Here is a 15,497-nt window from a genome sequence, read left to right as displayed (position 1 = left end):
TTTGCACTTCGCTCGTCATTTTTTTTTATGTATGTCTTGAAATTTTGGGTTACACATGTTTCATTCTTCCTCCAGCTAAATTTGTTTATTTTCTATAACATCCATCAAAAAATTTAATTTGCTATAACATCCATCATAAATTAGAGCCCATGCACGTTAAACGATGCTGCTTTGATAGTGGTGCCCAGTTGGTTTGTGATGTTTTATATAATATTATTGACATTCATTTAATATTAATGACAGTATTCAATAAATGAAATGCATAAAAAATATATTTATTTTTCTAAAAATTATTTTTTTCACTCTTTTTATCATATAGATCAATAGAAAAAGAGAAAAATAAGATAGTTACAAGATGATTTGACATTTGCTGATATAATTACTATGTATTTTTTGTTGACAAAAAATGAATTTTATCCCTATTGAAAATAATATAGATCAATCATATGACAAGTAAATAAGTTTTTCAATAACTTTTGTTAAAAATTTTGCAAGCTAACTTTTGAAAAGTTAAAAATTTATTTTAGTTTGACTTCTTTTTTTAAATTGATTGGTTGAAAAGGACAATGATTAATCACTATTTAAGCCATTTAAAAAATAATAATTTCTATAGATGGGAGGAACTAATAATAGAATTCCTCTTATTGAAATATATTATATTGTAAGGCTTTTAATCATTTCAACCAATTACGATATTGGGTTTGGCTTTCTTCAATTATTGTAGTGACAGGGCCATCTTTTGTTCAAATATCCTTATTGAAATTAAAATTAACATAACTTGATTATTTTTGTAAGTGAAGGTCCATATATATATATGATTCTTTACCTCATCAGCAGATTCCATATATTTTCCTTGATCATACATTTTACAACTACATATTTGTTACAACCCTACACATAAAAAATGAAATCATTTAGTTTTAAGATATTAATTTCAAATATATTAAGTTATAAAATCAATCAAAGAAGAAACGAATGAAATATTATTGTGCCAACCTTTATGATGGTGTTCATCACATGCTTCCATTGCTTACAAACAATACCCAAGCCACCAATTCTACCTTTCTAACTAGATAGATTGTGTACATTTCCTACAATAGAAAGAATATTACGTGCAAATTCATTGTTCCAAAAATGTTTACATTAATGGGAATTTTTTTGCCTACTAGTGGCAAACATCTTGATTTCATCCAAGGTATCAACTTCTTCTTGGCTATAATGAGACTCTAGCAAAGGCCATGGAAGATTATCCGTTTCACAATGAAGTCGAAATTGTTGAAAGAGTTGAATACCTCTCATTGAAACATCTTGGATTTTTAATGCCTTTAATAAGTTAAACCAATTGAAGTATTTGGTTTGGATTTCTTCAATTCTATGTGCCTCTGTTGTTCTACTATTTAATTCTCCATCTCTAACCAAATCAGCATCAATATCTAGAAAACTTTGTAATTCTGGCAACTCAATAACATAATTCATAACAATTTGTCTAAGTGAAGGCCCATATACATGTTCTACTTCATCTCCACCTTTCGAGGATATAATTGTATATTTATGCCAGCCCTGCATTTTAAAACTTATGGTTAGATTTATATTTCTACCAACAAATATATTAAATTACATCAAACAAAAAGTAAATGAATGCAAAATTATTAAGCCAACCTTGATGAGAGTGTTCATCTCATGCTTCCAATTCCAACAAATAAATATCCAAGCCACCAGTTCTAGCTTCCAATTTAGTAGCCTATATACTTTGCCTCTCATGGAAAGAACATTGCATACAAATTTACGGTAGTCCAAAAAGCGTTTCCATTCACGAGGAAGTTTTTGGGTACCAATGGCAAATCTCTTCAAATCATACAAAGTTGTAGCTTCTTCTAGGCTATAATTCGATAGTAACATTTCTCTTGTTAAGCATACACCTTTTGAGAATCTCAAAGAATGGATTCCTTCTGTGTTTAACTCATCATCCATTTGTCGAAGTTCACTTGAAAGGTTGCAAGCAAGCAAACACAAAATTTGAAAGAGGCAAGTGGACCAATGACACACCTTTTTGATAAGCCCTGCTAGATAATTAAAATTATGATTTCTTTAAATATATTTTCATTGCAAATTGAAATGATCTCAATGTATCACTTGAAAATTTGAGATACTTACCTTGACAACTTGTGCTTAATCCATTAGAACAATCAATATTTACCACTGCATTTTCTTCTCTTACTCCTTCATTTTGTGTATTTTCATCATCTGTAGATACACAAAGACAAAAACATGACAATTACCATACAAACTAATTGATGTATTGATTCACACCAATTTATCTTTAGTCTACTTAATTATTAAAAAAATGATTATAATACATTAATTTTTAAGACTTATTGAGATACTTACCTTGACAACTTGTGCTTAATCCATTAGAACAATCAATATTTACCATTGCATTTTCTTCTCTTACTCCTTCATTTTGTGTATTTTCATCATCTGTAGATACACAAAGACAAAAACATGACAATTACCATACAAACTAATTGATATATTGATTCACACCAATTTATCTTTAGTCTACTTAATTATTAAAAAAATAATTATAATACATTAATTTTTAGGACTTATTGATTGTGTTGTGTAGAAAGAAAACTTTCTTGTACTTTACCATTATCTGTATCTATATCACCATAATCTGTATCTTCATTGTCTTCCATTCCAAGTGTAGTTTTTAAAGGGGGTTGGTGTCCTAAATAATATTGTAGAAATTTATCAGATTCTTTCTCTGTAGGATCTGGCAAACTCAAAGGAATCTGAATGATTTTACAAATAAACTTGTCTGCTAGATCTTTATCGTTATTATCTTTAAAATGTCTCTCAACTGCTCTTTGAATCATTTTTTTATCTATTCCCAAAATCACATTAATCTTGCACTCGGCCAATACCAGATTTATAGCCGATAAAACCTGTATTATTTAAGAAACAAAACAAAATCATTTTAGCTCCTAAAATAAAATATGCTAAAATGAAAACATAGAAACCCAAAACAAATTGACCGACTTCAACGAACCTGTAAAACAACTTTTTCATCACATCTATCGAGGTCATCAACGAAGGTTATTATTCGAAGTTGACCCTCCGAAGCTGGCCTAAACTTTGGAATGCATGTATTTTCAACATTGTCAGGATATAACCCAAACCAATTTCTACACCATTCACCAGAAATAAAAGAAAAGAACCAGTGAGGCTTTCTTCCAAGTTCCCCTTTCAAGAAATGTATATCAGATATGACTTGCTCTTGATAGCCAAGATGAACTGTATGATCTGGTGAGTTTATGTATCCCATCATCTGTGTGCTCACTGGTTTCACAACTGAAATAACGGATTTCAATACCACCCATACAATTGCTATGATAGTGCAAGGTATGGATCCATATTGTAGCTCTTTGAATTTAGCATTTCTTAATAAGGCCCAAGCTGCCCAAGCCACCCAACCTGCTAGAAATGTGACCAACAGACAAGGTAAAAATATTTGTATGCATATGTTCACACTGTTTTTAGCCCAACTATATCTCCAGCATGTACTGAACCATTGTGCTCGAGTAATTGCCTTCTCAATTTCTTTTGTGATTGTGACTGCTAGCCCAGCCCAAGCTTCATGCTCATCACGATAGTGCCAGGCGTTGTATCGAATTGTCAAAACTCGAGGCACTCCCCTCATTTGTTGGAATTCACTCTCTCCATTATTGTGTGAACTTAGCTGAACATAAGTACAAATAGAAGCAAGAGATATCAATAGAACAATTATTGATCAATTAATAGTTATTTATGTGTTTAAAATCTTTAATTTCAACTCACCATTTGATTATGAATATCCATGCATGCAAGGGACTTATAAATGCCATGGCGTTGGGGATGATATTCCTCCAACAATTTCACCAGCCCTCTCTGTTCAAAATGAATGAATTATGATATTATAATTATTTTTGTTAAACTGAAGAAATTTATAAGAAAAATATATCTAAAACATACCTCTGACTTGCTGGATGTTAATAATTTGTATATCTTGTTTATTCCAAGGAAAATTGCTCTACGTAGCAGACGGAGAGGGAAAGGGCGAAATGGATGCTCATCATACGACAGATCATGATATTCGCTGTATGAGAATAATTTGTTCATGGCGATTTTCATCCTTGTGTATATCTTTCGACCTTTAGTACTCAATGATATCTTCTCTGCTCCAGCAAATTTTTCAGAACGGAGGAGATTTGGAAATGACAACTGAGAGGCTGCAATCAACAGAATGCTTTCGATCTACATGTGCAAGTTGGAAGGATTTAAGTTTTTCGTTATCATGAAACAAGTACTTATTGGAAACTGAAATTTATTTCTATACCAAAACTAAAACTGAAATTTATTTCTATACCAAAAGTAAAACGCACCTGAATCATGAGGCTGGATTTTCCCATGCCCCATTCACCAGAAATGCCCACTGTAATCGGAGATTCTATAAATTTATTCAAAAATAGAGCAGCTAGACCTTCGGCTAAAACATTTCTTTCTACACAAATTGAACAAATGTTTTGTTTTATATTCGGTCGATCTGGTAGGATCCACATTAAATAGATCAATTGAAGACTGAAACTACAAATTCATATAAATTACCGAGATTATCCTTCAGGCTTGGTTTATCTCGTCCGTGCTCCTTTGCTATATCTATTTCTCTTATTACTGACACCATAAATTAATAATCAAAATGCAATAAAGAACTGCGAAATTATATTACATTATGAAGAATGATAACGTAAAATTGCTTACCCAATTTTGCATTCCTTATTTGTTCATCTCCATCATCTTCTCTTTCTCTATAATGGTCAAGATCTGCCATACGGGCACCTCTATTTAGAAGCTCCCAGGTCATTTCTGCATTCTTAGTCTCTGCTGCTGCCTTCAACAAATTAGTGTCATCTCTTGCCTTCGCCTGTAAAAAGAAATCTTTAACCGAAGGATCTACCCATTCACTTTCATCTGCAGTGCCAATGCCGCCTGCTGAGGCCCACAACAGAAGTGATTTTTTTTTACTTTCAATCTCATATTTATTTAGGAGGCTCTGCGACATGGCCAATGCAACCTCTGCATCCTTTACTTTAACGGCATAGTGCAATGCTGTGCTTCCATTGACATCACGCTCTGATAAGGGATCACATCCTCTATCCAATAATAGCCGCACAATACGCGTATGGCCTCCACCTGCTGCCATTTGCAATGCGGTCTTCCCCAAGCCATCGACTTGCTTAATGTAATGTATCCCTTGAGAAGGGTTATCCGCGCTGAAAGATAATAGTTTCTCAACCATTTCAATGTTGCCTTTTGCAGATGCTAAGTGCAAGGGTGTTCTTCCTTCATCATCCCTTACATAAATTAAGTTCACTGAGGATGATTCCACTAAATAACCCACAACAAGGTGTCCCTTCTTTCCTTGAGCTGCCAAATGTAAAGAATTCCGGCCAAAACTATCCTTTGCATCTACTTTTAACTGGAAATCATCTACGCAAACTTTGCAAAAGTCGGCTTGTCCGTTGAGTGCTGCCCAATGAAGAATGTTTCTTCCCCATTTATCCCTTTTTCTCTCTGTGTACATATCTTGATACGTCTCAGCAAGCAATGGGAAGACTTTTTCATTTTGTGAATCGGCTGCATAATGAAAGAGTGTCTTTCCGTGTTTGTCTTGTGGGAGCTCATTTCCAACTTTTTGCTTTAACAAATTTAACAAATCAGGCAGGCATTGCAGATAGCCTTTACATACGATCCCTGCTGCAACCTTCATACAGACAGCTGTAGTGAGTTGTTCAATGTAATCATCTTTCAATTTTAATAAATCTTCTACAAGTTGCGCATGCCCTCTTTCAATTGCCTCAATAAATATGTCTCCAAAGCGATGCTTAATCTCAGAAACCTGATTTTCTACAGAATGCTGAGATACCGACAAGAGCTTTGTCAATGTGGGAATCCAATCTTCATATTTATTATTTATAGCTTTTTGTGTAACTTGATCCAAAAGGGACACACCATCTCTACCTTTGTAGTGAACAATATTAGTAGAGTACATCTCTACCAACAATTCAACATAAACAATGGGGTTGTAGAATGATTTGAAAATGTCATTAGCTAGGAAATGATTCATGAAATGATCATGTTCAAGTGGCAACTGTAGTGGAAACTCAGAAGCCGACAAACTTTCGAACAAATTTTCAGAAAATTCAACTCCTTGTCTCGAATAATATGTATGATCCTTCATTTTCTTTGACTTGAGAAAATTTGTAAAACCTTGAAGCTCTATTTGGTTTGTAGTTTTGAGCAGCCAATATATAACCTCTGCATCACAATTGATGGAAGCACTGGCCATTGCAGTATGTCTCCCTTGTGGAGAGAGAATAATTCCATCATAGACTTGCTTTCTCAACAAATCAGCAGTTGATGGATAACAAGCTGTAATATCACATTAAAGAAGATAATTATATAAAGCGATATGAATTTATAAGAGACAATACAAACTGAAATAATGAATAACCCCTACAATTAATCCCTCGTAATACCTGACCCTTTTTTCTTCCAAACGCCTGCATCCTCCTCTCGCTCTTTTTCCTTCACCACCACCGACCAATAAAATCTATCGAAAACATGTTCAAGTCGATAGTCAGGCAACAAGAGGCCACCGTCCAAAAGACGGAATCCACGTTCATTGAATTTATAATTTTCAAATAATGCTCGGTGTTTAAGGGTGTCCAAATTAATTTTAACTTCTTCAACCGTGGCCAAACGGTACCCATTTGGCATTGCATCTAATAAATTTATTATCTTGAACTTCAGCTTGGTCGGCATGGTTTCCTGTTTCTCCTACACAATATTTAAAACAGTCAAATAACTTTGAACTTCAAGAAGAAAGAGCATGCTATAATAATATTGAATTTCACTCAATTAATAATAAGAACAAAGGAAGACTATATTACTACTCGATTTAGTATAAAATTTATATATATCTCTTCCGCGTTAGAAAAGAAGAGTAGCAGAGACGACACTTTTCATTCATGTAACATATTTTCGTCACTTTCAATCATTTCTTCTAATATTTTCTGGTGTCATTTCTTTCTACATTTCATAAATCTCCCTCGTCTAATATTTTCGTCACTTTCAACCATGAAGCGATATGACTAATGAATTAAAAGAGATCCTTAATCCAAGAGTCACAAGTTGTGGAAGATTTTATTATGATAAAAATACATTAATATATTAATGAGTTCACAAAAATAATGAAGCTTTTTAATTTTCAAAGATTAAATATAATAATAAGAGTCTAAAATCAAAACAATTCTATCATCAATTTATTTATTATTTATTAAAATATTTCACATAATGTAGAAATCCATGTTTTTTTTTTCATTGAGAATTAAACATAAAATCAAGTTATTATGTCTGTTATTTTTCTTCTTTCCATTTTAAATATGATTTTGTAAGCATATATACAGAAAATAAGTTTTTTTCTACATATAAAAATATTTATCTTAATAAGTTTTCAAATTGAAGTTTGGAAGCATAGATATGGCAATTGATAGCTTTTAAGTTATCAAATTGTGAAAATATTTTATTAAATGTTGTATAAAAGTATTCTTTGATGTAAAATATCAAAATGTTTGATTATATACTAAATGAAAAAAAAATTCTCCTTTAGAAATGCAAAGTGAGAATTATGTCAATTGTTATAGAAAATTCTCCTTTAGAAATGCTTATATTGAGAAAAGTTGAAATATCATACGGTCAATGCAATTTCAAGAAACTTTTGGGATTCAAAAAGTCGATGACAAGCAAGAAATGAAGAAGAATTATATATGGGCCTTATTACAATGGTGGGAGTGGGTGTGGGAACAAGGGAAGTTTTTTTTGCACTACACATTTCAAGAGTGTGGATGTTTCAAAATAAAAATACAATGGAGATGAGGATCGTGACTCTACAGATGTCGACCCTTTTGAGGGTGAAGGTGTTGAAGATGGTGAATCGATTAATTTCCCCTTTTGAATACAAAGAGGATGGCCCTCTCTAGGCGTAGTCTAAAATAGAGTCTTGAGAAGAAAAAAATTGAAGCAACAAAAACCATAGTGAAGGCAAAGGTAGTCACTATTCCATATTCATCTTTTTTGGGCAATCAAGATGAATATTCTAATGAGGTAGAAGGTGATTGACTATGGTGTATTCCTCTTGCATGGATAGTGGAGATGGAGCTTTCAATGATGTTGAAGGTAATCGTGGAACTTATGTTGATGATTTCCTGTGAAGGATGAATGGTGCCACTATTTATTTGAGGCAAATGAGCTATATTTGGACATTCTCTTAGAGGCTCGATAGAAGCAGGTGCATGACAACATCAAGTAGTATTTGGATGTGGTCAAAATTCATGGGCTATGAAAGGGCCTCATCCTTCTCATATTTGTTGTTTCAACTCTCCATCAAGCTCATCTTTTTGTGGCTCCTTCCCATGAGGTGGCTCACTTTAGGTTTTCTATGAGTCTAGATGAAGTGGGGGTTATGGTTCCTATCCAAGTCCTAGGGGATTTTTATGCTCTATAAATAGAGATATTAAAGATTTACATAAAGCTATTTGTGAGGAGATTTCTTGTCACTTTACAGCTTTCTTTTTTATGTTATTTTTAATATGAGGTTTTGTTCTATTAATACAATAACTTTAGTTGGGAATGATTTCACCCAATAGTCTTACTCAAGTCCCTCTATAGCAACATCTCCATCTTTCGGTTGTGGTATGATAGTTTTTTATCATCTCTTCTCATCTTTGCATACTTTTGAGCTTGATACTATTATACAAACTACCCACATCAATGATGTCGATGTCGAGCGTGCTAGTATGGTTAACACTAAGTCAATTGTATGTATTGAGAACTTTCTCAATGAGAGATATTGTTGTAATTACCCAACATCAAGATGCTATAGAAGAAGGATTATTTTAAAATAATATTTAAGGGGCCAAGTTGAGCTATTCTCTTTGTTAAATAAAGTTTTCTTATTTTTCATTTCTAACCTTGATGATTTCTCTTAGGATCTACTAGAAGGTCCTTGTTTTATGGGGTAAAATGACATGTCTTATAAATGGTCTCTTGGCTATAATCCTTTAAAAGAAGACTCCTTCAAATTTCCTATTTTGATTAGATTTCTATATTTTCCTTTGGAGTATTGGGATGAAGAGGTATTTATGGTTATTGAAATTTCCTTTCCATTTTAAATATGGTTTTGTAAGCATATAAAGGAAATAAGTTTTTTCTTACATATAAAACTATTTTATCTTAATAAATTTTCAAATTGAAGTTTGGAAGTGTAGATATGGAAATTGGTAGCTTTTAAGTTATCAAATTGTGAAAATATTTTATTAAATGTTGTATGAAAGTATTCTTTGATGTAAAATATCAAAATGTTTGATTATATACTAAATGAAAATAATTTTTTTCCTTTAGAAATGCAAAGTGAGAATTATGTTGTTTTTTATATATATTTGACAAAAAATGATAAAAGAAGATACACAAATCCTCAACAAATATAGAGATCTAATCTAATATAAAAATGAGAAGGAATGAACCTTTGGGCATTATTAGCCTATCTATAGTAATTGATGAATTAATATCATGTACCAAAAATTCAAGACAACACTAATGAAAAAATAATGTCATGTGAGGTCTTGAAGTTAACGTTTTGAAGTCTAGGTATTGTTTTCACATCCCCTAGGAACCCCTTTATTTTCTTGTGAGACACCTAGACAAGTTGTAATTTATACTAGGGGTGGAACTTGTATTCACTAAATTTTATTGAATTATGCACGTGTGTGCGTGTGTGCATAGGGTGTTTATGATTCATTAATTATACTATTAATGATTGTCATTATTACTTATTTTATCTATCAAAATTAATGCATGATATATGTTTTTGACTAATTGGACTAATCACTAATTGGTGAATTTTGTGGATATTAGGTATTCAAGGTGCAAGGTGATCCAGATTGTGGTTCTATTGAGAAAAGTTGAAATATCATAAGGTCAGTCCAATTTTAAGAAACTTTTGGGATACAAAAATTTGATGACAAGCAAGAAATGAAGAAGAACTATATATGGGCCTTATTACAATGGTAGGAGTGGGTGTGGGAACAAGGGAATTTTTTCTTGCACTACACATTTCAAGAGTGTGGATGTTTCAAAAGAAACATACAATGGAGATGAGGATGATGACGCTATAGATGTTATCCCTTTTGAGGATGAAGGTGTCGAGGATGGTGAATCAATTAATTTCCAATTTTGAATACAAAGAGATGTGCCTCTCTACTTGTAGTCTAAAGTAGAGTCTTTAGGAGAAAAAAATTGGAGCAAAAAAAACCATAGCGAAGGCAAAGGTAGTCACTATTCTATATTCAACTTATTTGGGCAATGGAGATGAGGATTCTAATGAGGGTGAGTGAAGGTGATTGACTATGGTGTATTCCTCTTGCATGGATAGTGGAGATGGAGCTTTCGATGATGTTGAAGGTAATCATGGAACTTATGTTGATGATTTCCTGTGAAGGATGAATGGTGCCACTATTTGTTTGAGGCAGATGAGCTATATTTGGACATTCTTTTTGGAGGCTCAATAGAAGTAGGTGCATAAGGACATCAAGTAGTATTTATATGTGGTCAGAATTAATGGGCTATGAAATGGCTTCCTCCTCCTCATATTTTTTGTTTCAACTCTCCATCAAGTTCATCTTTTTGTTTCTACAAGTTTAGATGAAGTGAGCGTTATGGTTCTTGTCGAAGTTTTGGGGGATTTTTATGCTCTATAAATAAAGATATTAAAGATTTACCTGAAGCTATTTATGAGGATGTTTCTTGTCGTTATACCCCTTTCTTTTTTATGTTAGTTTTAATATGAGGTTTTATTCTATTAATACGATAACTTTAGTTGCGAATTCATAATAAGAACAAAGAAAACCTATACTACTACACAAAATTTATATATTTCTCTTTAGCATTAGAAAAGAAGAGTAGAAACAAAGATTTGATCATCCATTTATTCATCTTTTATTAAAAGATTTGACTTCCATTAGGAGTGCATTTTTTATAAGATAAAGTTATTATATATAGAAAGTTTTTTTCAAATATATTTATAAAAATACATATGTAACAAGTTTTGACATTAAAGTTTGGAAGGATCATAAGGTGATTGATAGGTAGTTTCAGAATTATCGGATTGTGAAAAGATTTTATTAAATAGTGTAAAAATAGTGTTTGGTTTTTTAAGTATTGAAGTGTTTGATTATATAATAAATTGAAGGAATTGTTTCCTTTAGAAATGCAAAGTGAAAAAATAGGATCTTGACTTGAGAGGCTTTCAGTTTTCCCCTAAGGGATTCAACTTCATTTCTACTAGCTTCTAGCTCTCTAGCCATCTTGAAGTAGCTTTTGTCCCCCGTGGTAGTTTCAAGATTCCCTTCTAAGCGGTTAGGCTTCAAAGAAGTCAAGCTCTGATACCAATTGATGGACTTGAAAAGCACTAAGAGGGGAGGTGAATTAGTGACACCAAAACAAACACTACTTTAAACACTAACCAGTAGATGAACTTAACCAAGTAGTTAAACAAAATAAAATGAAATAACAGCATCCACATAAAGTAGAACATCCACCATAACACAAGTGTTTATACGTGGAAAACCCAAATAGGTAAAAACCATGGTGAGATGGAACTCACAAGTTAACTATCAGCAGTAATAGAAAACTGGTCGGTTAAGGTCTTACAAAGACCTCTGCTAGGAGCGAATCTTGTTAGAGATCCCAAGCTTGATTAGATGATTTATACCCTATTAAGAGTACTACCCTACTAGGAGTAACCTCGCTAGAGTATTTGAGAATCCAAACTAATGGATCACCTTGTTAGAGGATTTGTACAATGAAGCTTGTTAGAGCTTACCCGGTTAAGGGATTTGATTACGTTGTAATGGTTAGAGAACAGCAAGAATGGCTTGATCTGTTCTGAGTAGCAAAAAACTTGCTTGATCAGATCCTTCCAAGTACATTCAATACTGCTCTTCATCTTAACACTTATCTCTTTTCAACAAAATCTTTTTCGCACTTTTCACATAACAACTCTCTATTTGTTATCATCTATCCTCAAATGATTCACTAAGATGTCTTTAAATAGACATTCATATCTTATGTCGACCATAGGAGCACAACTTCCTAGGTGCAGTGTATCTAGACAAGTAAACTTAACTCCTCACAAAAATGACCGTCAAGAAAGCGGTGCTGGTAACTCATCACAAAATCGGATACCGGTTAGAGTAGTTTAATACCGGTTGGAATAAAACTAGTGAATCGTTGTCATGGAATCTTCCATTTGATCTTCTTCTTCATCTTCATCCTGATTCTAATGCTGACTTAGTGTTACCACAAGTTATCTCTTAGGCACATATCGGTTGACACAAAGTACCGGTTAGAGATAGACCTTAAACATACCGGTTGGTAGTAAAAACCAATTGAAGTTATACCGGTAGTCAATGTAATCATATATGTGTGTGAGAGTGTTTCATCAATGACAACAAGTGATTAATACATTACAATCATCATCAAGCCAACAATCTCCCCCTTTGGCATTGACGGAAACACTTAGAAAATTTTGAGTAGTACAATACTGCTAAGTGTGCATACACAACATATTTACATATATACTCATACTCCCTTTGAATGTAATACTCCCCCTTAATGCATGCATAATACAAAATTTTCAAAAACACACATACATATTATTACTCCCCCTTTGACAACAATGCCAAAATGATAAAGTAAAATATATACATATATATGGAAAATCTGTATCAAAGAGTTCAACATAAATTACAATTTGAAACAAATTCATGCATTGGCTATTCTCATGAAAATATTATTGAAATTCTGCTTCATCTGGGATAGAGCATTCTGTCATGATTCTAGTATGTTATTCGTATACTCAGAGGTAGACAACAGCTGAGAATTGAATTCTTCCATTGAGTCAAGCATGCAGGTTTTAGTAGTAGCAAGAATAGCTTTTGCACTGGAGTAGGCTCTCTGAAGAATGTCAATCTATGAGGTGAGCTAAATCTTGAGCTCTCTTAGAGATTGGAATCTCTTAGCTCTCTCATTATCATTCCTGATTAGTTTGTCATGGAATTCATCTATAGACCGGTTAAAGACATGAATGGAGTCCTAGAGTGGACATATTCCTTGCATAACCTTTCTATTTCCTGCTCAGTTTCAACTTGATTCTTAGAAATATCAGAATAAAAGAAAGTAATATTGGAGTTAGAGGTAAGATACTTTCCTCCAGATTCAATAGCTTTCTTTAACAGACTGCCATAATGAGATAAAGCCATTTTTCCATTTTCAATGTGCTTAGCCAATTTATCTCCACATGCCTTCTTGTGGCTCTTCTCAACAGATATTTGAGCAGCATCTTCAAGTGATTTGATTTGATCAGATGCATCTGCAACTAACTGATCAAGTTTGCTGATAGGAGTGGGAAGATGTGCGAAAGAGGTTTCTGGTAGTAATCCAGACAAAATTTCTATTGCATTCTAGATTGTCTCTACCTCAATTCTTTGTTCTTTCAACCTCTTCTTGTGTGCACGAGATTGCATAACATTGGCAATCTTCATCATTTCAGACACACTCAAGGTATTCATATCGATAGGTCCTGAAATACTGAAAGTATCTTCATCATCATCATCAAGTAGTTCTTGCTTTGCCGGTTCAAGGGGTATACTCTTGATGATGGCTCTTTCTGTGTTTTTCTCCGTTGTATCTTTTGTTTGCTGAGAAATAACTTCCTCAGTAGACTCCTTTTGAGTGATCTCAATGACTGGTGGAGATTGGGGTTTCTCCAGTTGTTTAGTTTCCAGTTTGCTAACCTCTTTTAGTTGATTACCCAGTTGATCACTTGATGTATCCTGTATTTTTGTGATTGTAGGAGGATCCATATCTGGTGTAGTAATGTCTCCAGATAGGTCTACTGTATCCTGAATATCTTCATCAACAAGAATAATGGAGTCATCATTCTTCTTGGTTGGATAGACTATGTCAGCTTGAACAATTTCCTCTACATCTGCGGTAGAGAAACATCTTATGTAGTATTATCTAGATTGCTAGAGTGGATAGCTTCTTCCCTCTTTTTAATTATACAGGCTAGCTGATGTGTCTCGGACTCAACAATTGACCTTTTTGCATTAAGAAGCTTCAGTCTTCTTACTTTAAAATCAAAATATGCTTTGTATTCCTCAGCTAAAGCACTAATTCCATCTGATGATAATGTGGGAAAATATTGTACAAATACTTCATCAATAATCTTCTTTTCTAACTATGTGACTTCTTCCCATTTATCTAACAAAGTATTATACAAAGAGACTGAAATATCTTTCTCTAAATCATGCGGAAATCTATTGTAGTGACTCAACAAATTTATTACCTGTTGGAGTGTTTGCTTCTACTCATCTTTAGTAAAAGAATCATAATGTTCTTTGACATTATCAGGCTTGTTTCTCCCCACTGACTTCATTGTTCTTTCAAAAATAGTGCCAGGTTTGTAGGTGGCAATATCTAATGGTGTAGTTGCCTTTGGCACTACCTTTACCTTTTTAGGTGTTCTGCCAGTTGCCTTTTCCTTCTTAGGTTCTTCTTCAAAATCTGTACCCTCAGACTCTGGTTGCAAAATTAGTTTCCTATTCCTTTTCTTTGGTGCACTCTCCTTCTTCTCAGATATTTTAGGTGTTGGTTCCTTCTTGGTTAGGACACTCTGAGTCACCCTTGTAGTTTTCCTCATAGGAGATTTTTCATCACTTTTCTTTTGCTTTCCTTTTGCTTTTGCTACAGGTGCAGTACTGCTTTCAGTAGGTGTAGCTTGGACTGCTAAGATGTCCAGTTTTGCCTTCCTTTTGTCTTTGAGAGATGCTAACAGAGTATTAGCATAGCCAACTAGTAAGTCATGATTGACCTCATAGCTCATATCTTCCATCTCTTCCTCTCTAGGTTATCTTGCTTGCATTAAGCAAAAGTCAGTGGTAACCGTGAAGACTATGTCTTTTTCAAAGTGTTTTACCATATCTTCAGGTATCCTCATTCTCAAGCTCATCTTCTTCTAGAATTCATTAAAGTACCCATTGGTGGCAGCTGAAAAGGTATTCTTCATAGCCTTAATATTGTTCCTGATCTGAGCATTGACTGGTTGTTCTTTGGACCATTCAATGTCACCTATACCTAGTAGAAAGTTCTGAAAGTAGAAAAATAACCCATCCAACAGCTGACCATATTTGAATTTCTGAGTATTGTCCTTCTTAATGGATTTCAAAATTTGAAATAACTGCATTCTAATAGCTTTACAAATATCATAGTCTGCATTATCAATTATCACTATGTGTGTTGTATGAATTGTTGCAAATAGAACACTGTTAAGTCTACTG

At 33.4% G+C, this 15,497-nt stretch overlaps 1 protein-coding gene across 3 annotated transcripts in view; it reads right to left on the bottom strand.

Annotated features, from left to right (window-relative positions):
• Positions 1-898: 898 nt before the first annotated feature.
• Positions 899-15,497, bottom strand: part of LOC131073766 (uncharacterized) — a 59,873-nt gene continuing 45,274 nt past the window's right edge. The window contains exons 2-13 of one of the 3 annotated variants that reach the window (XM_059217070.1): positions 6,579-6,879; positions 4,801-6,471; positions 4,648-4,713; positions 4,425-4,543; positions 4,015-4,296; positions 3,841-3,930; positions 3,053-3,742; positions 2,651-2,948; positions 2,389-2,478; positions 2,155-2,244; positions 1,660-2,063; positions 899-1,560 (exon numbers count right to left, since the gene is read on the bottom strand). In XM_059217070.1, coding sequence (XP_059073053.1) covers positions 1,144-1,560; positions 1,660-2,063; positions 2,155-2,244; positions 2,389-2,478; positions 2,651-2,948; positions 3,053-3,742; positions 3,841-3,930; positions 4,015-4,296; positions 4,425-4,543; positions 4,648-4,713; positions 4,801-6,471; positions 6,579-6,864 — 4,503 coding nt within the window. In that variant the 5' untranslated portion in view covers positions 6,865-6,879 and the 3' untranslated portion in view covers positions 899-1,143. The remainder of the gene's footprint in view (positions 1,561-1,659; positions 2,064-2,154; positions 2,245-2,388; positions 2,479-2,650; positions 2,949-3,052; positions 3,743-3,840; positions 3,931-4,014; positions 4,297-4,424; positions 4,544-4,647; positions 4,714-4,800; positions 6,472-6,578; positions 6,880-15,497) is intronic. The other 2 variants (XM_059217071.1, XM_059217074.1) reach the window with 2 other exon arrangements.

The sequence above is a fragment of the Cryptomeria japonica genome, chromosome 1 (genome assembly GCF_030272615.1).
Source record: "Cryptomeria japonica chromosome 1, Sugi_1.0, whole genome shotgun sequence".
In the NCBI taxonomy this organism is placed as follows: domain Eukaryota; kingdom Viridiplantae; phylum Streptophyta; class Pinopsida; order Cupressales; family Cupressaceae; genus Cryptomeria; species Cryptomeria japonica.
The sequence above is the reverse complement of the archived record's forward strand: the minus strand, read 5'-3'. Positions and strand labels throughout refer to the sequence as shown.